The following is a 21,688-nucleotide window of genomic DNA, read 5'->3' as shown; positions in this document are numbered from 1 at the left end:
TGATTTAACCACCCTAGAAGTAAGAGGCATATCATGTAATGTTCCTTTTAAAATATTTATTAAATTGCTACAAACAGGCTGTAAAACAGTTTCTTAAATAATTAGAAAACATATCTATAAAAATCAAAATGTCAACAATGAGAACAATTCCAGTAAGTTAAGCCTACAAACAAACCCAAAACACCCAAACATTTTCATACTGTAAAAATATACAAAAATGAACCCCTATTCAGGTAGATTACAGCATCAGAATAAGATTTGGAAAGTTTTAGTAGAGTAACAAAAGGAGCAGGGCAAGGCCAGCTATTGTGCATTGTATGCAAAAGAACTGTAAATCACAGGGAAGAGATGAATCATATATTTGATGGGAATGGTTCATTTGGATAATGATGTGTGTAATGAGGTCATGAGGAAGCCCTTTCTTCATATGGAGACTCATAGATATCCATGGGTGGGCAGGTGCAGACGAGATTTTGGTCACCATAGATGTCATCGATCCTTGAAATTGTGGGCCAGAACTTTGTCTCAGGTCTTACAAAAGGCTAAAATAGGATTTAAAATGTATTAATATTTAAAATAAGTCTTCCAGTAAAGTATTTATGGTATGTGTAGCTTTACAACAAGCTGTACGCACCATGGGAAAAGCAGCGTACTCCCTAGAGTAAGGCCTGTCCCATGTGGTGGAGGTAATACAGGCCAGAGAGTGAGGAGCCATCTTTGAATGACAGATGCAAGAAATAATTTGGTTAGAAGCAGATTAATTTGCTTTGTTCCCATTTTACTTTTGTAAAATCAAAAGCTGTAAGTGGAGGTATTTATAAGGTTCCCAATTGTGCTTCATTACAAAAGGGGCATTTAAGTAACGTTCAATACAAGTTTTGCTCCATCAACAGCCTCGGAGGCATGTTGTCGATTAACACAAAAACAATTTGGACTAGTTCTTTTTGCTAGTAAAAATCACGTTTACTGTATTGCGCTGACAATACAAGTCTATGGGGCAAGGCATTCTGAAGGGTTTAAAGTAGAAATGTGGAGGTAATAATTTTATTAAACTAACTATATTAGTTAACCTGTGCAAAAAAAGTCCATTGAACAGTTAAGTCGTCCTTTAAATGGTATGACTACAGTTCCAGCTCAACTTTTAAAGAGATAGTTCAGCCAAAAATTTTAATTTTCATTTACTGACCATCCTAGAGGTGTTTGTTTGTTTTCTGCATAAGGAAAGTCAAACATTTTTAAAAGCCCTGTAGGTACTTACAATAAAAATGAATGGTGGCCAGAACTTTAAAAAAAATAAAAATCATCACACAGGCAGCATAAAAGTAACCCAGGACACCAGTGGTTAAATCCATATCTTCAGAAGGGATATGATAAGTGTAAGTGAGAAACAGATCAATAGTTAAGTCCTTTATTACAAATCATTTTCACATTCTTTTGTTTTTGCCGATTCATATTATTCGTGCATGTTACAGGGCAAGGAGAAGAATTTATAGTACAAAATTAATTATTGATCTGTTTCTCATCCACACCGATCATATCACTTCTGGAGATATGGATTTAACCACTGGAGTATTATGGATTACTTTTATGCTGCATTTGAGAATTTTGGAGCTTCAAAGTTGGACACAATTCACTTGTACTGTCAGGACCTACAGAGCTGAAATTTTCTTCAAAAATCTTTTGTGTTCTGCAGAAGAAAGGAAGTCATCTGGGATGGCATGAAGGCGAGTAAATGATGAATTTTAATTTTTGAGTGAACTGTCCCTTTAAGAGTATAGCACGATCAACACCAAGGTCATAGGTTTGATTCCCAGGGAAAACAAATATATTATACAAAAATATATTGCTGATGCACACTTTTTGTTCATCTTTTTGGATTTCTGAATTGTCTGTCAAAAGCATAAATATAGTACATTCTAGGCGAAACTTCCATTTACGAATTATGGACCAAGTACATCCTGCTGCATATGGCAAAGTTACTGGTCATTATGGGAATTGAAAGACTAGATATAGCTTTTGCAGACAAGTGATTCTTGTGGCTACACTTTCCAAACAGTTTGCATTTTAACATTTATTCCAGTCCAATGCCTTGCCCCTTAGACTACCATTATAAGATCATGATACATTCGACTGAAGCTCCACAGATGCTTTCGATAAGGTTTAACTTGTATTGAACCCAGGACATTCCTTAAGGACAGTCACCTTGAGAGGATTAACCCTCAAATCCATCCTGCCCTCCTCAATCTCTGCAATTTCCTGTCGAATAGCCAGCAGTGCATCACAGAATCGGTCCAGCTCAGCCTTGTCCTCTGACTCTGTGGGCTCAATCATTAGAGTTCCAGCCACAGGCCAAGACATGGTAGGTGCATGAAAACCTGTTATATAGGTTTTGGAGCATCAGTAAAGTGCCATAAACCTGTAAAACCATCTACACCCGTATGATCCTCTTTCACTTACCGTAATCTTGCAGTCTTTTTGCCACATCAACAGCCTCGATGTTTGCAGACTTTTTAAAAGGACGCACATCCACAATAAATTCATGAGCAACAAAGCCTGAAATTACAAAAATAATTAATTGGGGAAAAAAAGTACCTATGAACAATCTTCATTAAGTGTCATTTCTATGACAAATGTAACCAAATGCAATTACAAAAGTAAATGTTTTCAAACTGATTTGCCAAAATGCACATCATGTCTGCCACTGGTTGAGAGAAAAAGAAAATACAGAGTCCACCCCAAACTCAAACCATTTCTTGATCCGATGTTGCCGTGTCAAACTAAGATAAATTTTGGATCAGGAAAAGTTTACCTACTAATGGCTTACAGTGATCTCAGCATAAAGGGATAGTTTACCAAATAGTGAAAATTCTCTCATCATTTACTTGCACCCAGATTTGTAAGATTTTCTTTCTTCTACTGAACACAAACAAATATATTTAAAAAGAAAATATCAGCACTGTAGGTCAATACAATACAAGTCCAACAGGGTCCAAAACTTTGAAGCTCAAAAGAAGCACATAAAAAGGCAGCATAAAAATAACTCATACTTGGCACCAGTGGTTAAATCTATGTCTTAGGAAGCGTTATGATAGATGTGGGTGAGAAACTGATATTTTTAAGTCCTTCTAACCGGTCTTCTCTCCTAAGGGTTCTCCTTTTGATTTTGGCTATTCACATTTTTTGTGAAAACTGCCTCCTACAGGGCAGGGGCAAGTTTTTATAGTTAAAAAGTATTTATTTTATCTGTTTCTCACCCATCATATCGCTTCAGAAGACATGGATTTAAACACTGGAGTTCTATGGATTACGTTTATGCTGCATTTGTGCTTTTTTTAGTTTCAAATTTAGGGTCACCAATCACTTCCATTGTATGGACCTACAAAGCGCAGATATTCTTCTAAAAATCTGTGTTCTGCAGAAGAAAGTCACACTCATCTGTAATGGCATGAGTGCGAGTAAATGAGAGAATTTTCATTTTTGGATGAACGAACCCTTTATAAGCAGGGATAGGAGAAAGTATTTTTAAATTTTCACACATGAGCTATAAGTATTTGTCAAGATCGATCATACAAGACAACATTTGGCATATTTTTATACAACAGCACTGCTACAACTTACCTTTAGTACCCCTGAAAAGAATTTTGTAGTTGTTTTCCAGCCTTTTAGCCATGTAATTGGCATTAAGGATGGCCACCTCTGTAGCATGCGCAAGACCCTTTGAACCCATCATCTGTTAAATGCAAATCTATTTTTATTATATACACACCATGCACGATTGAAAAATACATTATTCAGGTAAGACATGCAGCGAGGATGATGACCTTAATATAAGCCCATGATATGGGCAGGATGGCACTTGAGCCCCAGGGAGCAGCACTGATGGTGCCCAGAGAGCACGCAGCATTGCTGTACTGTATGTTCACGACTGGATGATTGGGTAGGAAGGGAGCCAGATGCTGTTTCCTATAGGAGCAGGTCATCGGATTACAATGTTGCACTGAACAACAAATTAAAGTTTCCGGTAGGTGGCATATCACCATACAATAAGCTACTTTCTTCCAAAACTAGGTTTTGTCTCAAGATGCTATGGTGTTCTTGGTGGTTGTTAGAAGGCCAAAAATCAAAAGAGCCCATCACCAAATTTCTTTAATGTTCTCATCCCTAGTTATGACTCCAATCCCTCCCTCAATAAAAGTCTATAGGATATTTTCAACTGTTTTATTGTCTGCTTAGTGAAAATCGCAAGTTTGCTTTGAATTTGAACACATTAGTAATGATGCTTATCTTTGCCAGTAGCACCAATCATTCGCCTTAACCTCTGGAATTTAACACACTTACACTCCTATTGGCCCCATCCCAGGGCCACCACCACCATGAGGGATGCAGAAGGTTTTGTGGAGATTCAAGTGAGATACATCTGAGCCATAGTCTCCAGGTCGGCATAATCCCACCTGAATGAAAAGTCAGGGATAGTAATGGCCCGTTAGAACATGCAAGCTCACTGTAAAACGCTTAGCCGTGATACTGCTGTATGAAAACGGCAAAAGAGATCCATTCCAAAAATTTTGCTGCATACATTAAGGGTTCTATTTTTCCTTACCTGTGCATTCATGTTGGCACCATCTAGGTAGACTTGTCCACCGTTCTGATGAATGAGCTCACACACGTCACTGACATTCTCCTCAAACACACCGTTAGTGGAGGGGTATGTGATCATTATGGCAGCCAAGTTTGCCTTATGTTTGTCCACCTATAAGAACAAGTAAATCGTGTGACTAGTTAGACTCTGTTTATGTAATTCTTTGTCTAGTGACATGATAATGGAGTACAGAGAATCATAAACATAGACATGATTATGTTATCAGAGTGTATCAGTGTAAATTGGCCTACAGAATATAATCGTTTTCCTGTTCAGTGAATTTAGGACTTTTGTTTGTCCCAATTTAAAATGTAACCGTTTGGTCTTAATGGTGAAAGTAAAAAATATCCAGTTATCATCACTGCAATTTTAAGTTCAAACTGCATTTTACAGAATTAGACATAAGAATTGTACATACCATAGCCTTAAGATGAACCACATCAATGTTGCCATCTTTGTCCACCTCCACAACCTGTACTTTCATGCCTGCCATCTGAGCACTGGCAGGGTTCGTTCCATGAGCTGATTTGGGAATCAGGCAAACCTGAACAGATGCAGAACAGTTACAATATGGAAGGCTAGAAAAACAAAATAAAAATTTCAGTGGTTTTAACATGCTACTGGATGCATTGTCCTACGCAGAACTTTGTTATCTTCTGTATTCCCTTTTGCCATTCAAGATGCATATTACTTTCTTCTGCTGAACACAAATTAAGATTTTTAGAAGAATAGTTAAAAAAAAAAAAAAAAAAAGCACAAAGGCATCTATAAACTTTAGTGGTTAAATCCAAAATATAACTCTTTCACAGCACATTGCCATTGCGGTCTCTAGGCACAATCATGATTTCAAGCTTGATTACACTTCCTAGTGCTTGACGCATGTGTAGAGCTCTGGATGGCCCTAGGAAGTGTAATCAAGCTTGAAATCAACCATGATTGCAAAGGAGACAACAGATGTCAAGATTAACAGTGAAAATTAAGTTACACTTTTGTCTGTTCTCACCCAAAACTGATTGGATCGCTTCAGAAGACATGGATTTAACCACTTGAGTCTTTTGGATCCCTTTTATGCTGCCTTTGTGTGCTTTTTGGAGCTTAATATTTTAGCCACCATTCACTTGTGTTGTATTGACCTACAGATCTTATATATTTGTCTAAACATCTTTGTGTTCTGCAGAGTCATTTAATTTTCATATCTGGGTGAACTATTCCGTTAAATGGTTCTGAATGCATTTAGGTTTAACAGAGTGTCTTCTATTTCTCAATACACCATTTAGTTCAAATTAGTCAGGTCATAACAGACGGCATGTCAGAGATTCTGACAGTAGCCCAAACACTTTTTTTCATAGGGGCACCATGAACAAACTCATTGTCCAAGGACCACAAGCTTTCATAGTCTTAAAAATCACCAAATACGGACTCTCCAATTGAAGTTGAATCCTGTAATGGGCGGGTAGTTTTCTGTGGATATTTACTCAACCATGGCAGTGCGAACCTTCGCTGTTTTAAGAGTGGCATCTGCTATCGAAGATCTACTTATAGGGAGTTGATAAAACAAAGGCCAGATTACAAAACACTGCAATGACTTGATCATTTTGACCATTCTTTTTCTCACAGAGGCAGAAATTTCTGAATTTTCCATCTAGTGCAAAATAGTAAATCACATACAAAATTGTAACTTATGGAATTCTTAATCACTTTAAAGACTTCCGTACAACTTATGAAACCTTTGCTATCCTTCTACCAATTATTTCATGTAGTGTGCCATGTGATCTACACATTTTTTTTTACATTTGTTTAAATAAATAAATCCAATGAATCCAGGTGGCAGAGGACTAATCTCAGTTGCCTCCGCGTCTGAAACAGTCAATCTGAGCATTTTATCACGTGGCTTGTTGAGCGCGTTGCCATGGAGATCTAGCGCGTGTGGAGGCTCGCACTATTCTCTGTGGCATCCACACAAAACTCACTATGCACCCCACCGAGAACCACATTATAGGGACCACGAGGAGGTTAACCCAACGTGACTCTACCCACCATAGCAACCGGGCCACTGACTGGAGTCACTCAGCATGCCCTAAATTCCAACTTGCTACTCCAGGTGTGGTAGTCAGCGTCTTTACTTGCTGAGCTACCCAGGCTCCCGGGATAAACTAATCATTAAAAAGGTAAATGAGAGAGAAATTTTGCTTTGTTCTGCAGGATGACACTCACCGTTCGGTGAGATTCTCCTTTGGAGTTCAGATAGGCTTTGATTGCAGCCAAGCCTGCGTATTCCCCCTGTGCACCACTACAGGACACAGAAATCAATCATTCCATCATGTAACAGTTCTGTCTCAGCAAACCAGAGTTCAAAGATTGCTTCAAGGGGCTTTAGCACAAGAGTACAGTACATCCCCAAACTTATAAGCCTTAGCAAACAGAATCTGACTGAAAACAGTAGTGTCATGTTGATATTTGCAACAACAGCAATGTTATTTAAAATTACCAGAATGTACCAAGTCCTTGATATTCAAGCTATACATTTATAAGGATTGTATTTACAGTTAAGGAACGCACACCTAGTAATCCTTTCATGGCTGTATTCAAATACTGACAAAAATCAGAACAGGATATTACATTTTTGTCAGTGTGAATTAATTTCACATTATAACGTTTCTTAATAGCAGAAGACTCACCTATTTGGTTGAAAGGAGATCTTATCATATCCTGTAATCTCACATAGGTCTCTCTCAAGCTGTCTGAAGAGCTGCTGATAACCTTCAGCCTGCTCCAATGGTACGAAGGGGTGGATATTTGCAAATTCCCTCCAGGTGATCGGCTGTAGTGAAGTTACAAAATAGTGAAAATATTTTTATTCCAATCCAACAGATGAAATGGGCATTATGAAAGATCTTACACTGACTTACCATGAGCTCGGATGAACTGTTCAGCTTCATTGTGCAAGAGCCCTGGATTCAAAAGCTGGGTATTACAATAAGGCTTTCAATAAAATTATAAAAAAGTTGCCATCAAACACTGTCGCAAAGGATAAAGTCTAATGCAATCTATCAGATTCTTTACTTACTAATGGAATCATACTGTGTACAAGGGAAATGTCCTTGTTTTCCAGGCGCTTCATGTAGCGTACAATATTGGTCTCTGAATGATAACTGCAATTGAAAGCAATTTCAAGTAATTATCCTTTAAGACAATGACAATAAATACTACATCACATATCTACACATCTGACACATCTTTATTAGGCTAGGTGGATTTCAACATTGAGTCAGTCTGGGATTACATGAAGAGACAGAAGCAATTGAGAATATGCTCGGAACATCCTTTAACAACATTGAAAACCGGAGTGCAAGTGTACCTAGAAGGAGAATCGGTGCTGTCTAAAAGGCACAGGGTATTAGCCACACCAAGTATTAATTTAGTTTTGTTACATTTACTGCAATTTGTATGAAGTTATTTGACAAATAAAAGTAATTCATGGCATTATTGTTTTTTTCTTTAAATCACTATGAAGTATTTTTAACAACTGCCCAAAACATTTGCACAGGGAAAGTGTCCTAGGTCCTCCAACTGGTCAGCATTTATTAACTTTTTTGCCTTCACTAGCTCATTTAAAATGCTGCTGCGGTGTGACAAATTAACCACATGCAGCTTATAAATCATTATGGGGTCATAGATGCCATACCAAAGATAGGGAATGTCCAGCCTCAGGGAAGGCAATTTTACCTGGCCTGCGAGGCCATTCGAGAATTAAATTAATAAGTATAAAAATGGCAATGATTCTGTTAACTGTAAAAATACATAAAATTAAAATACATTTTAAATAACGCAAAATACTGTACAATGCAAAGGTCCCCTTTAAATGTTTAACGTACAGGTGCATTTATTTACACCCATAATAAGAAATTGCAAGCAATTTTATAGATACTCAAATGGCCCCTGATAGGAAAAAGGTTCCTAACCCCTGAGCTTCATGCATAAATGTTATAAAAGAATCAGAATCATGCCGTTTAAACAGTTTTGGCATAGCATGTCATGCAGAAAAACTGTAATAAACATTGGAACACGAACAAAACAAACCTGTTAAACACAGGATGGGTGAGGAAATTGCTGGTTCTCTTGAAAGGACTTGCCAACAGTCCTTTAGTTCTCTCGCTCATTTTCTCAGCAATAAGCTCCTGATAAATGACCAAAAGACCATCAATTGTTGGCAAACAGAGACCGGGAATTTACCAATAGCTTTTCCTGAAATGGTCTTGATTTAGTGTCTTGGCAAGAACTTACAGCTGATGATTCACATCCAAAGATCCAGAGCAGATCATCCAAGTCTCTCTCAGAAATTGTTTCATCCAGAGACACTCCAAGCTAAAAATTTCAGAACCAAAAATATAATAAAAACAAAAAAACAAAACATAATTATCATGCACTGAAATGGTCTTCTTAAAGGGATAGTTTACCAGAAATGAAAATGCGGTCATAGAACCATTGCCATTATTTTTGTCATAGGCTTTTCATAAAATACAAACCAACCAGCTTCAAGGTTAAATCACACAACATTACAAACTTTGATCGGCGGCAAAAAAGTATTTGAAAATTGGACAAAATGTACTGTGAAAAAGACTGTTCATTTACTATTTTATAGAAGGGCATGAACTACAATCCCACGAAGCACTGCAAATGATGCAATCAAATTAGAGATTGACCGATAGTGGATTTTACAGATACCGAGAACCAAGTTGGGCAGTACCTGCCGTTAACAGATTAATCAACAGATAGTTTTTCAAATTGATACTGAATGAAAAATAACACTCAAAAGTAAAATAGTGCTGAACTTTATTACAAAAATAACAGCACTAACTGAATCATGAAAATGTATTGTACTTTTTTTTTCAAATTAAATATATAAATTAATATACATGAACCGAACGCAAGGAACTCGAGAAACACATTTCCAAGTTTAACATCTTTCCTGACAAAGCATTTAAATGACTCATTGCTTAATCTGAGAAACGCTTAGAGCAAGACTCCGCTGCTAACGACCTCCACCAACTGTAAGGGGCTGTTCACACCGAACGCTTTTGCAACGATCCATTCGTTTTTCTATGTAAACGTGCGCTAGACGAACATCTTTGTTCCCTTTGTTTTTGTTTATTCAGATTCTCGTGCAGGTGTGCAGTTTTTAGATGATGGGTCTAATTAAAAAGAACTTTAATAGTATACTGACACCTGCTTTCTGTTAAACTGTATTTGTTGCGTTGTATCTAGCCTTTATTTAGAGCAAGAATGTGATCGATCTGAAGTAGTCTGTGGCGAGCAGGGCGGGGCCGAGCGGCGTCTGGGCAGAGCGAGGCCGGGAAGTTAAGTGGTGAATGAGTTCCACCTGTGTGCCACATTATGCTTTTCAGCATGTACATGAATACACTCAAACACAATAGTCTTTTCAGCCGTACATTTAACACACACATAGCTTTGTGCTTCTCTCTCTCTCTCTCTCTCTCTCTCTCTCTCTCTCTCTCTCTCTCTCTCTCTCTCTCTCTCTCTCTCATCTACTGCAGTCTCCTCTCCTTAAACTCCCGCCGCCCCTCACTGGAACACAAGCCCGGTGTGGCACACAGGTGGAACTCATTCACCACTTAACTTCCCGGCCTCACTCTGCCCCACCATCTTATTAGAATGAGGATAAAAATATATTAATTTGCTTTCTCACGTCACTAGCTTTAAATATGCAACTTAGCTGGCTAACTAATGAATATACATAACCAGCTAGATATAAACTAATGCAAATTCATGGTAAAAGATGGTAACAATCGTGACATTTAAACATTTTGGGAGAACTTGTATATTTGTCACATTGTTGAAAATGGTGCAAAAAAAAATAAAAATAATGGATACTTTGCCTTCTATCCTGTGTAACACATACATACATGGTAATATCTAAAAAATGAAGTGAGTTTCATGGCCCTTTAAGGGTTATAAGTTATAATTGAAAATCTATTTGTTTATGGTGAAAATTAATGATTTAAATTATGAAATCATTATTTCCAGAAACAGACTAGCTAGGTTTCCATCCAAGTTGCGACATTAATTTATGCGAAAAATCTGAATATCGCAAGAACAAAAGTACAAATAACGCAGTGTTATCATCCCATGTATTCAAAAGAACAAAAGAGTCACATCCGGGGAAAATATTGTTTTTTTTAAATATGTTTTATAGCACCCAGACAAAACACTGTAAATAACGTTGTCTCAAGTCTAGGAGCAACAGCGCGTCACACAGTTTTGGGAGTGCAATGTGTGTGCATTTCTCTCTTCTTATGTCTTTACCATATGGATCAATATAATTTCTTCCAAAGCGTTAATAAACCTGCTCTGCGGCACAGTTCAAGTTTGTATTTGACTTTGTCTACCAACTCTGTAAAGGCTTCGTATCTTCAGGACACCGGTTTTTAAGAATGACCAGAGCAACATTTCAGATGCGAGAGTTGGTGCACTCTTAGTCCATTTATGAATGAAATATTCAGTCACAAGATTATTTTCATGCGCATCATATATTCCTAATAAATAAATAGGATTTTAGTTGGTAAATGCGTTTCATCTCAGTTTATGCGCATTTCTTTTTTAATAAAAAAAAATGTATCCATCATGCGTGTGTGTGAATTTTAGAGCTTTTATTTGCATCTTGATGTTTCCTTTCAGCCGTTTTTATGCGATATCCCAAAATGCACATAATAATATGTAGATGGAAACCAGCTACTGTTGTGTTCTATTCGCTCAACCTCATGTCGATTCAAACCCATATGACTTTGTCTTTGGTGGAATACAAAAGACAGAATGTTAGCCTCAGTCATCGTTCAGTTTCATTGTATAAAAAAAAAAAAGAAAAGAAAAAAAAAAAACACATGCAATGAAAGTGAATGGTGGCTGAGGCCAAGATTCTGTCTAACATCTCTTTTTGTGTTCCACAGAAAGACAGCAAATGATAACAGAATTGGCACCTTTAACTATCCCTTTAAGTTCAAACATTTCTACAGGACTCACCACTCCATCACTGTAGATCCGTAGGTTGATCTCCCGCTGTATGGCTTTTTCTAAGATGTCCTTGCCAGCCACACCACAGTTAATCTTAAGCGTATCAAAGAAGTTCTCATGCTGGAGTTTGTGTCCCGCTCTTTTCAGCCCTTTTATAACATAATGGAAGAAAATCAGGATAGCCAAAAAAAGAAAAATAGCTCTATTAGGCACAAAAGTAAACATAAGACTCTGAACTACATGCCTTCAGCTAAAATCAAGGTTGCATTGTGGGTTCTCTCTGCAATGTGTCTCAAACCTTGAGGTCCATGGTACAATGCAAACATGGCAGCCATGTTTGCAAGAAGAGCCTGAAATTCAAGACAATAAAATTTAGCTCAGATAACATTAAACTCCACAGTCAGTCTTTTTTTTTTTTTATTGTGAAGCTCAACCTGGGCTGTGCAGATATTGCTAGTGGCTTTGTCTCTGCGGATGTGCTGTTCTCTGGTTTGGAGAGCCAGACGATAAACCTCTTTCCCAGCTGCATCTCTGTAAAGATGCAAGCAGCATTAGATTGTCTGTATACACCCATTTAAATGGCTAATGTTTTAATATAAAAGGAAATTTTATGAATAATTTGTTTTAAATTAAGAATGGCAGAGTCTTGAAGAGGCTAATATTACATACAGGCATTATAAAGATTAAAAAATAAAGGTATCAGAGGTAAACAGACCTGGTCACTCCAACCATCCTTCCTGGCATCATTCTGACCAGATTGTCTTTGACTGCAAAGAATGCTGCATGAGGTCCACCATAAAAGACAGGTACTCCAAAGCGCTGAGAGCTACCCAAGGCGATGTCTACTCCAAACTCACTTGGAGGACGCAACACGCAGAGTGCCAGCAAGTCTGTAGCACAGCAAGCTAGTGCCTTAAAAACAAAATAATTGTAATAATGGGACAGGATCACAATCTGGTCCTTTGGTTTGCCTACATTAACCAATGTTATTTGTTGTGCACAAAAATTCACAATTCATTTGGAAAAATAAACCTCACTTTAACCCAGCATTTGCAAAGAAAATGTATAAATCTAGCTTTAATAATGACATTGGAAGGTAGGATATACATACACCACCCTTGTGAGCCCGATCAACGAGTGCGGTGAAATCTTCCACCCTGCCCTCAGTATCGGGGTACTGGAAGAGGACACCGCTAACATCCTTTCCACTGAAGTCCATCTCATGAGAAAGCTTGAGAATGGTCTTTACACCAATGTAACTGCAATGTAAGCACAATGTAAATTTGTTTTAAACGAGTAGGTTACTATTTCTCCCCTTTGTGTATACAAGTAGCTGGTCTCATCCTTACGTCTCTGAAAAAGCACAAAACATGGTTTGATTGCAGCATAATTTAGTGAACTAGAATTAAAAAAAATAAAAAATAAATCTAAAATTCCTTACTTGGCTCTGGTTTGCACAACTGCAATAGTCTGTGGATGACATCGTGGGTCAATGTAGAAAGTTCTTCTTTTGTTTTGCCTTTTAAAAAGGAACAGATGATCATTAAAAATCAATGTTTATAAAAAGATAAATAAAAAAATAAAAAACATACTATTGAAGATCATATCTAATTTGGGCACAAACTAAGACAATGAAACAAAGAGCTGATTGAGTCAAAGGTGGGACAAAATACTATAATGTCAGATTACAGAAGAAAAATTTGCTTGCGATTGCAGCTTCATATTGACATTAATTGTCATGCTAAATCAGAAGTGCTCACTCACACCCCAAGAGATATGCCAAGCTGCGTGCCAAGCAGAATGAGACCTGGTTCAGGTGTTAGAGCAGGATCAAGCACTGCAAATTCCAAAGACCTTTATTGTGCACCCCTATGATAAATACCATAAAGTCCCACCACTTTTCCCACCCTAGTAGTTAGTCCACTAACCTGTGGCAGAGTTGCATGGCCTCTGCTGCTGCAGTGCCTTCATCAAGCAATGACGCATTGGCTACTTCCATTCCAGTGATGTCACAGACCATCGTCTGATAATTGAGCAAGCTCTCTAGACGCCCCTGAGAAACCTCAGGCTGGTAGGGTGTGTACTGTGTCAACCTATAAAGAATACAGACAGAAATTATGCATTGACTTAAATTTCAATGCAAAAGAAACAACCCAAACATTAAAATAAATAAATAAAAATATGACATGATAGTGGCAGAATCAGGTATGTGCATTTACAAACATTATTACTATAATTTCAGACTTACCATACAATCTCAACACATTTAAAGCTGAAGTGATCATTTTCAGACAGGTTTCCCGAAACACTCTTCCCAACTTTCCTTGGTCACACAAAAGGATAGTCCCACCCCAAACTCACGCAACTGGTTAAGCCAATGTTACTCTGTTGTATGCTCAAACAAACAGAATAATGACTTGATAGCGCCACTGTGCCACAGTTTTTACACATTTTGGGGAAAATCGGCCTGCGAATGGCTTCGGCCATGTCCACACTAATATGTTTTCATTTGTTAATGCATATAATGCTACGTTTTGGCCCTTCCATCCACACTGAAATGCTGTTTTTGTCCAAGGAAAACTGAGCTTTCAGTTTTATCCCAAATGGATACATTTGAAAACTAAGTCTTCGATTTATAGTGTGGGAAGGAAAAACTGAGATATTAGAAAACTATGAAGATTTGCTGTCATGTGATGCAGTTATAAGATCCATTCATGTAGAAGCATTGTTGTGCCCGTCATTTACTTTGAAGGAATGCAATGTGAAGGTTTAGAAAGTAACATTTATCTTGAACAATGCTATCAAAGGCGATGGGAAGTTTACTCAGAGCTGATGTCCGGCGTCGGAACACGAGGACAATTGCGTTTCATACCGCACATGGAAATGACGCAGGGCCACACTTCTGTTTTTGTTTTTTTTTTTGTAAGGGGATTTAAGTGTTTTCAGGAGTTTGAGTGGACAAGCAACTTCTGGAAATTTTCAAATGTATCCAGAATAATGTGGATGTAGTCTGGGGGCCTGGGTTTTGGGTGTATTGATGCTGACTACAGCCCCTGGAGTCACGAGTTCGAATCCAGGGTGCGGTGAGTGACTCCAGCCAGGAGCCGCGAGTCACAATACTTAGATGATGTTATCCATGCTACTCCTTAATATAAACAACTGTTTTGAACAAAATGTTCCAGGTTGTGGATGCAAACTTTCGTTCTCATGACTGAAATAAAGGGTTGATTTGTGTTTTTTTGGTCCATTTTGCACCCCCCAATAAGTAATATATAATAAATGCCTAAAAAAAGCCCATACCATCCAGAGTTCTCAAGTAGGTTTCTTTGTATGACTTGTGGAACAGAGCAGTTATAATAGCCCATTCCAATGTAGGACCTCCATGTCTTGTTCCTTGAGGCGATCTTTTGGAGTGACTCAAGAATTTCGTTCTCACCTGTAGTAATAAAGCACATAAATAAGAACAATTTGGATTTCTGAGATTATCAAAGCAAATAGTGTATAAATACACTGTCTTATCTTAATGGGACTGTGCTCACATGCTTTGTATTAAAAAGCACGATAAAAAGTCATACAAAAACTGGTTTGGTTATTTTTTTCAGATTTGACTTCCTTGCAAGGACAAAACACTGGGGTTGTGCAGACTGAAATTGAAAGAAGCTTCTCTTCTATTTAACAAGTTACGAGCACAGCCTATGGCACAAATGTATTAGTAAGTTTCTCACGAGAATCATATGAGGGGTATTAAACAATCACACACACACACTTTAATAAAATGGCACGTATGGGACATTTCCTGATGGCTAGGCAAGTAGTTTAATCGCCGTTGCTTGAACACTGGAGCCAGCACATACCACAAAACAGGAATTCCTGAGGCATTGTGCTGCAGCTTGGCAACACAGCAACTTAACAGGGCAAAATAATGCTGTAGTACATACAGGTACAGAGGGGGGACAGAAATACACATTGTTGGCTACCACAGTCAGACTAACATCTCTATGGCACATTCAATGTCAATATCTACATTGCCTTTTTGTAAATAACCAAGTGCCCCATTTTTTTTAGAACTATAATTTAATATAACATATATATACGGCGGGCTTCTCCCTTAGAGATAGGGTGAGGAGCTCAGTCATCCGTGAGGAGCTCGGAGTAGAGCCGCTGCTCCTTTGCATTGAAAGGAGTCAGTTGAGGTGGTTTGGGCATCTGGTAAGGATGCCCCCTGGCCGCCTCCCTAGGGAGGTGTTTCAGGCACGTCCAGCTGGGAGGAGGCCTCGGGGAAGACCCAGGACTAGGTGGAGAGATTACATCTCCACACTGGCCTGGGAACGCCTCGGGGTCGCCCAGTCAGAGCTGGTTAATGTGGCTCGGGATAGGGAAGTTTGGGGCCCCCTGCTGGAGCAGCTGCCCCCGCGACCCGACTTCGGATAAGTGGTTGAAGATAGATGGATGTGTGTACGTACATACATACATACATACATACATACACATACACATACACATACACATACACATACACATACACCCAATATTATATATAAAAGTAAAATGTAAAATCAGCCTATTAATGAGGAGTAGTGAATTACTCATTAGGATTTGCAAACCAAGCTCACTTCAGCTGAACCAGCAGAATCCAGTCCCCCATCAGTTTCAGCATGGCTTGTTTCTTTACAAGCACAAGCAGAGTCTAACACTGTCTCGCTCTTGACATATGTTAAACCCGATAGTACCTAGGGCAGCATTTCAACAAAACTATACAGTATAGCCTTGAAATCCATTATTTGTCATTCATTTTCCCATTGTTAGGGGGAAATAATTTGGTCAGTTAAATGAGAAAGGGTTGGTCAGCAGCCTTTAGCACTTCAAAAAAAACTATATATGGGTGATACTCGTAAAAACATTTAAGAAAATGTCCTGGTACAATTTCCCCCAAAATCAAAAGAAACAAAGATACTGCATTTTGCATAAAGAAAATGAAGCCCATTTTGGGGTCAATACAATCGTTCACATTGTGCCATTATTTTCATGACAGTTTTACACATTTTACCACAATGTGTAAAGATGCTCATTGATCAAGTTTTCATGCATGTTCTTACACCTATTATGCTTAATAAGCCGACAATGTACGTGGCCATGCAAAAGCCTTAAACATCTTTCCTGTTACCTTTCAGGTAAGGTTAATTAGTTTCAGCAAACATCTGATCGGCACACTGAGATTTTTGCCCGATTATCCTGATTTTGTGTTCCATGTAAACCAGGGGTTCTCAACAGGGGTGGTACCGCCCTCCAGGAGGGCGTTCAGGGCAAATTAGTAGAGGGGGGGTTAGGTTACAAATGGGGGCATTTATCAGTCATAATAATCAAATCTATCATCAAGTTATCTTTGAATTAAAACATTTATCTAGACTTTGAGTATATCAGTTGGTTCTCAATTATACGGGTTGGTACGCATTTGTAATGCATCGTTCATTTGATTTTGAAGTCTAGCGCACATCTGGAGTATCTGGTTTAGCAGCATCAAATACACAGGCGGAGGCACAACTTTGGCTAATGCACCTGCATGGCTCTGTAGATGGATACGGCTCAATGGTCAGAGCATCATGAGTGCAAAGCTCTTAAAGCTGAAGCTCTTAAACTCGCAGTTTTGCAAGAATCATTGAGAAACAAGGCGTGAGAAGCAGAAACCATTTGAATTCAGCACAGAATTGTACATCACCACTCTTGAATTTACTACAGTAACACTAACTGTACTAACTAACTGTAACAGATTGATAATAAATATTATTATATCACCACTTCAGCTCTATTAAATTTGTCATAGGCTACATTAGGTGAGTGAGGGAATAGAATACACGAGTGACAACTTGTAAATATTTTGCATTTATAGTTTTTACATGCGTTTAGAATATGTCTACGGTTTATAAATGACAAAAATGCCATAGTTTGTTTTATAGAAATCATGTTACATCGAACCATGGAAGTGAAGATCCATGCGCTTACAATGGTCTTGTTACAAATACCACTGTTACACAGACTATAAAAATAAATAAATTTAATTTTTCAAAAAGGCAAATGTAAAATATATTAACAATATCACTTATTAATTTCAGTCTTCGCATTTTCATTTTATAGGCCCCTGATAAAGCCCTCCATCTGCTTGAGCTCAAGAAACGCAAGGTTTGGTCTCACATTCATGATGCGTAAGCCTGCTGAATTTATTAACAAAACTTTCAAATTATGAAATGTATCAAAGTTGCATTGAGTAAACTAATTAATCAAAAAAAGATTGAGAACCACTGATGTACACATAATAATTCTCCTTACTGCAAAATAAAAAATCCAATATTATTTAAATTGTTAAGTATTCATTATAGCTGTGTTAACATGTGTTTTTATTTTATCATGTTCAACATGTTCATTTTTATTACTATATATTACAGCTTTTTCTGTAAAAGCATAATTTTCTGTAAAGCTGCTTTGACAGGGGCCTGGGTGGATCAGTGGTTAAAGATGCCGACTACCACCCCTGGTTTAACCTCCTCGTGGTCGCCATGTGGTTCTCGCTCTCGGTGGGCCACGCGGCAAGTTGTGCGTGGATGCAGCGGAGAATAGCGTAAAGCATACATGTGCGCTAGGTCTCCGCGGTAACGTGCACAACGAGCCACGTGATAAGACTGACAATCTCCAAAGCGGAGGCAACTGAGACTTGTCCTTCACCACCTGGATTGAGGGGAGTAACCGCACCCCCACGAGGACCAACTAAGTAGTGGGAATTGGACATTCCAAATTGGGATAAAAAAAATAAATAAATAACGAATCAGTGTGTTTGTTTTATTTCCTAAAAATAAAATGAACATATGTAAAATGAATAATAGTATATATGGAGTGAAATTTCAAGACTTTAAAAAAATCTGCCATTAATCTAACTAACTAAACTAAACGAACTACGAAAAAAATCATGAATATTTTAACAGACTGACTGACAGCACTAGTATTTATTCATCATAGCAGTACTTCTTTGGTACTGCCTTTCATTCTTAATTAAAAAAATAAAAAAATTCAACAGCTGTAATACAGCAGAAAAAATTACTTTGTTATGGTAATGAGGTAAAATGAAATGTTTCACAAAGTTGTATGTTGAGCAGTGCTGGCGTGATGTAATGCGACTGCTAACCAGATCAAACTGGCCTGGTGACGCTGAACTTTACACTCTAATTGTCATCCTATTGGCATCGGCTGAGGAGGCAGGAGATTGGTGCTGCTCGCCGGGCTCCGCAAAAACAACTCCAAATATGTTCAAAGGAAGACTTAACGGGGGGAAGACACTCCTGTAAGGTCTATTGGCACACAAAGAGCGTGTAACCTACATTCCACCCGAGATGGTCGCCTTTGTTGTGAACTCCTAATTCAGCTTTCGAGAATAAAAAAAAAAATTATGGTGGAAATGCTTTACGGCTTTATTAATTATTATGCTGTCATAGAAACCGACCCAGGAGAGCATCTGAAAGCAGACACACTTTTGAAATATTATCGAACTCAAATTTAACCTCAACCTAACCGATTTGACTCAGAGGGTCAATGCAAATATACGATGAATTCACGTCAACAAACGACACGTGTTTCCTCTCTGTCTGTACGCTGCGAGTGAGGAGTATGAGGTGAAACTTACACACAGGATCGTCCATTTTCAAACTTCTTCCCAGACGAATGGATGCAGGGATTGTGTTTTCTATAAGCTGGGAAACAGACTGAAATCGAGGGAAAATATGATCCATTATTGTTTTATTAAACCACTTATGAAGAGTGAATGATCACAAGACTGATGATCACGTGAACGTTTAAGAACATTCTAATCTAAAAGAAAGCTAAAATTAAGCGTTTAAATAGGTTTTAAATTGTATATTACTTCATTTAGGTTGTATAATATTAGTAAATAGCCCCAGCTTACCTCAAGTCCAAGAGTATTGAGCATCTCTCGTTTCTCTTTGTCACCCGGTCCAATGTGCCTTTCAGAGAAATCATCGTGTTTCGGCAGGATTCTTTCAATCTTTCTGGACCACAACACTTGTGAAGTGCTCAGAGCGCGAGCATTTGCAGATACGTCTGCAATTACACCTTGAAGTTTCTTCAAAACATCACCTTTGCAGCAAATATTCCTATAGTACGGCATGCGGGCGTTCATAGACCTGCTGACTATAGCACCCCACGATTTAATGCAGCTCTGCATGTTCTTCTCTACAAATGATGTGTTGATAGAAGAATCTCTCAGCCACCCTCCACGCCGTGTGTAACCCACTAAATGTCTCTGAAATTCCTTAAAAGTGTCTGTTTTATACGCCTCCTCGTTGAGCAGCCAATCCATAAGGGAAATCTCTCTGACGCAGGGACAAGCCCCGTCTCTCTCTCTCTCTCTCTCTCTCTCTCTCTCTCTCTCTCTCTCTCTCTCTCTCTCTCTCTCTCTCTCTCTCTCTCTCTAAGTACATACAATATTGCCAAAGCATTAATACGCAATATGACAAGACAAATCATAATAATAAAATAGTAACAAATAACAATAAAGATAGAATTAAAATAAGGTGCCAGGTAATTAATCAAATAAAATAAATACTATAAAAATAATTTGTATACTATTCTGATGATAGTGAAACTTTGTAATATGGCACTTTTCGTACCACTGTCTCCTTAAGATGATTCGCTTATGTTTTCCTCTTTTGTAAGTCGCTTTGGATAAAAGAGTCTGCCAAATGAATAAATGTAAATGTAATAACAATATACACTATACAATATATAATAACCATTTAACAGGGCATTATGAACATAAGAAAATAAAAGTACTGTGAATGAAGTACATTTAGGCAGTGATTAGTTTCTGAGGGTGTGCGTCTCAAAAATGAATTTTGCTGCAACTGATGCATGATGGTCCTCCCCCAGTAACACCAGCATCTGATCAGTTTCTGCCAAACTGGAAAACTTTTGAAAAATACACTTGTTTCCATCTTAATTGGTGCTTTTTACTCGGTTGCTCGGTTACTAACGTAACCTCGGTTCCCTGAGAGAGGGAACGACTATTGCGTAAGTAGCTTACGCAATGGGAAAACTCCGTTTCTCGAGAAATATTGAAGTCTTTATGTAAAACGCATTGCAGCTGCACAGCAGACAGTGATGAGCGAAGCAGCTCGGTCATTGGCTGTGCTGCGGCAACTGCTCGAACCAATGACGGGGCGATTTAGAACGCGCCACCAATGGGGGCGCGCCCCGCTTTCGCGCGCTCATAGCCTGCTGAAATTAGCATATAATAGGGCTATATAATGAGCATCCCGTCATTCCGGTTCTTTAGGTTCAATCGACTGAAGCGACTGACCAAGCACAGGCACGGCTGCTTACGCAATAGTCGTTCCCTCTCTCAGGGAACCGAGGTTACGTTAGTAACGGAGTCGTTCCCTTATCGAGAGGTCTCTCCTATTGCGTAAGTAGCTTACGCTATGGGAACCCCATGTAAAACGCCGTGCGTGCTGACTTCGCTGTATAAAGCCAGAGGCGGGTGCCTGAGCCTTAAAGCAAAGTGATGTTCCACGAGCCGGCCAGAGGCGAGCTATTTAGTGGGGTATGACAGGGTGCCCTTACCTACAAGGTGGGGTGCTCCTTGTACAAACACAAACACATATCTTATGTACTGAGTTTTTATGTACTGGTACGCATAATAAACCCTCTAAGCCGGTCAGAGACGGACCTTATAAGGGAGGAGATAATGCCCAGCATGTACATACTCCAGTTCATTCCACAGTCAGACTGATAGAATGTTGGAATGTAGTGAGGGGACCTGTAGGTTATAAAACCTGATAAAAGTCAAAGGCGAGGCCCAGCCTGCCACACGACAAATATCTTGAATGGGTATCCCACTCGACCATGCCCACGAGGAGGCCATGCTCCTCGTAGAGTGAGCTCTGACGCCTAAGGGGCATTGAAGGCCCTTGGCCTCATAAGCTAGCGCTATAGCATCCACTATCCAGCACGATATTC

General features: G+C 38.6%; 1 protein-coding gene across 1 annotated transcript; it reads right to left on the bottom strand.

Annotated features, from left to right (window-relative positions):
• Positions 1 to 60: 60 nt before the first annotated feature.
• LOC127628064 (glycine dehydrogenase (decarboxylating), mitochondrial-like) lies at positions 61 to 19,950 on the bottom strand. Its single transcript, XM_052104743.1, has 25 exons — positions 19,617 to 19,950; positions 19,338 to 19,416; positions 14,969 to 15,104; positions 13,597 to 13,761; positions 13,110 to 13,187; positions 12,780 to 12,927; positions 12,384 to 12,580; positions 12,103 to 12,199; positions 11,913 to 12,018; positions 11,678 to 11,817; positions 8,924 to 9,004; positions 8,720 to 8,817; positions 7,707 to 7,791; positions 7,549 to 7,590; positions 7,318 to 7,460; positions 6,854 to 6,929; positions 5,058 to 5,183; positions 4,601 to 4,750; positions 4,339 to 4,451; positions 3,822 to 3,963; positions 3,619 to 3,730; positions 2,458 to 2,553; positions 2,203 to 2,375; positions 635 to 715; positions 61 to 542 (listed from the first exon to the last, which is right to left on the bottom strand). The coding sequence occupies exons 1-25, from the start codon at positions 19,893 to 19,895 to the stop codon at positions 405 to 407; spliced, it is 3,081 nt and encodes a 1,026-aa protein (XP_051960703.1). The 5' UTR covers positions 19,896 to 19,950; the 3' UTR covers positions 61 to 404.
• Positions 19,951 to 21,688: the final 1,738 nt, after the last annotated feature.

This window comes from Xyrauchen texanus, chromosome 3 (assembly GCF_025860055.1).
Source record: "Xyrauchen texanus isolate HMW12.3.18 chromosome 3, RBS_HiC_50CHRs, whole genome shotgun sequence".
NCBI classification, from domain to species: Eukaryota; Metazoa; Chordata; class Actinopteri; order Cypriniformes; family Catostomidae; genus Xyrauchen; species Xyrauchen texanus.
This window is presented reverse-complemented; position numbering and strand designations above follow the sequence as displayed.

Bases quoted from the DNA above. Each gene is read 5' to 3' on its own strand.
- LOC127628064 (XM_052104743.1), bottom strand. From the start codon at position 19,895: ATGCAGAGCTGCATTAAATCGTGGGGTGCTATAGTCAGCAGGTCTATG. The intron at 5,184-6,853 runs GTGAGTGTCATC...GCATCTGTTCAG, and splicing joins AAGGAGAATCTCACCGAACG to GTTTGCCTGATTCCCAAATC. The intron at 543-634 runs GTGCGTACAGCT...ATCCTATTTTAG, and splicing joins AGTACGCTGCTTTTCCCATG to CCTTTTGTAAGACCTGAGAC.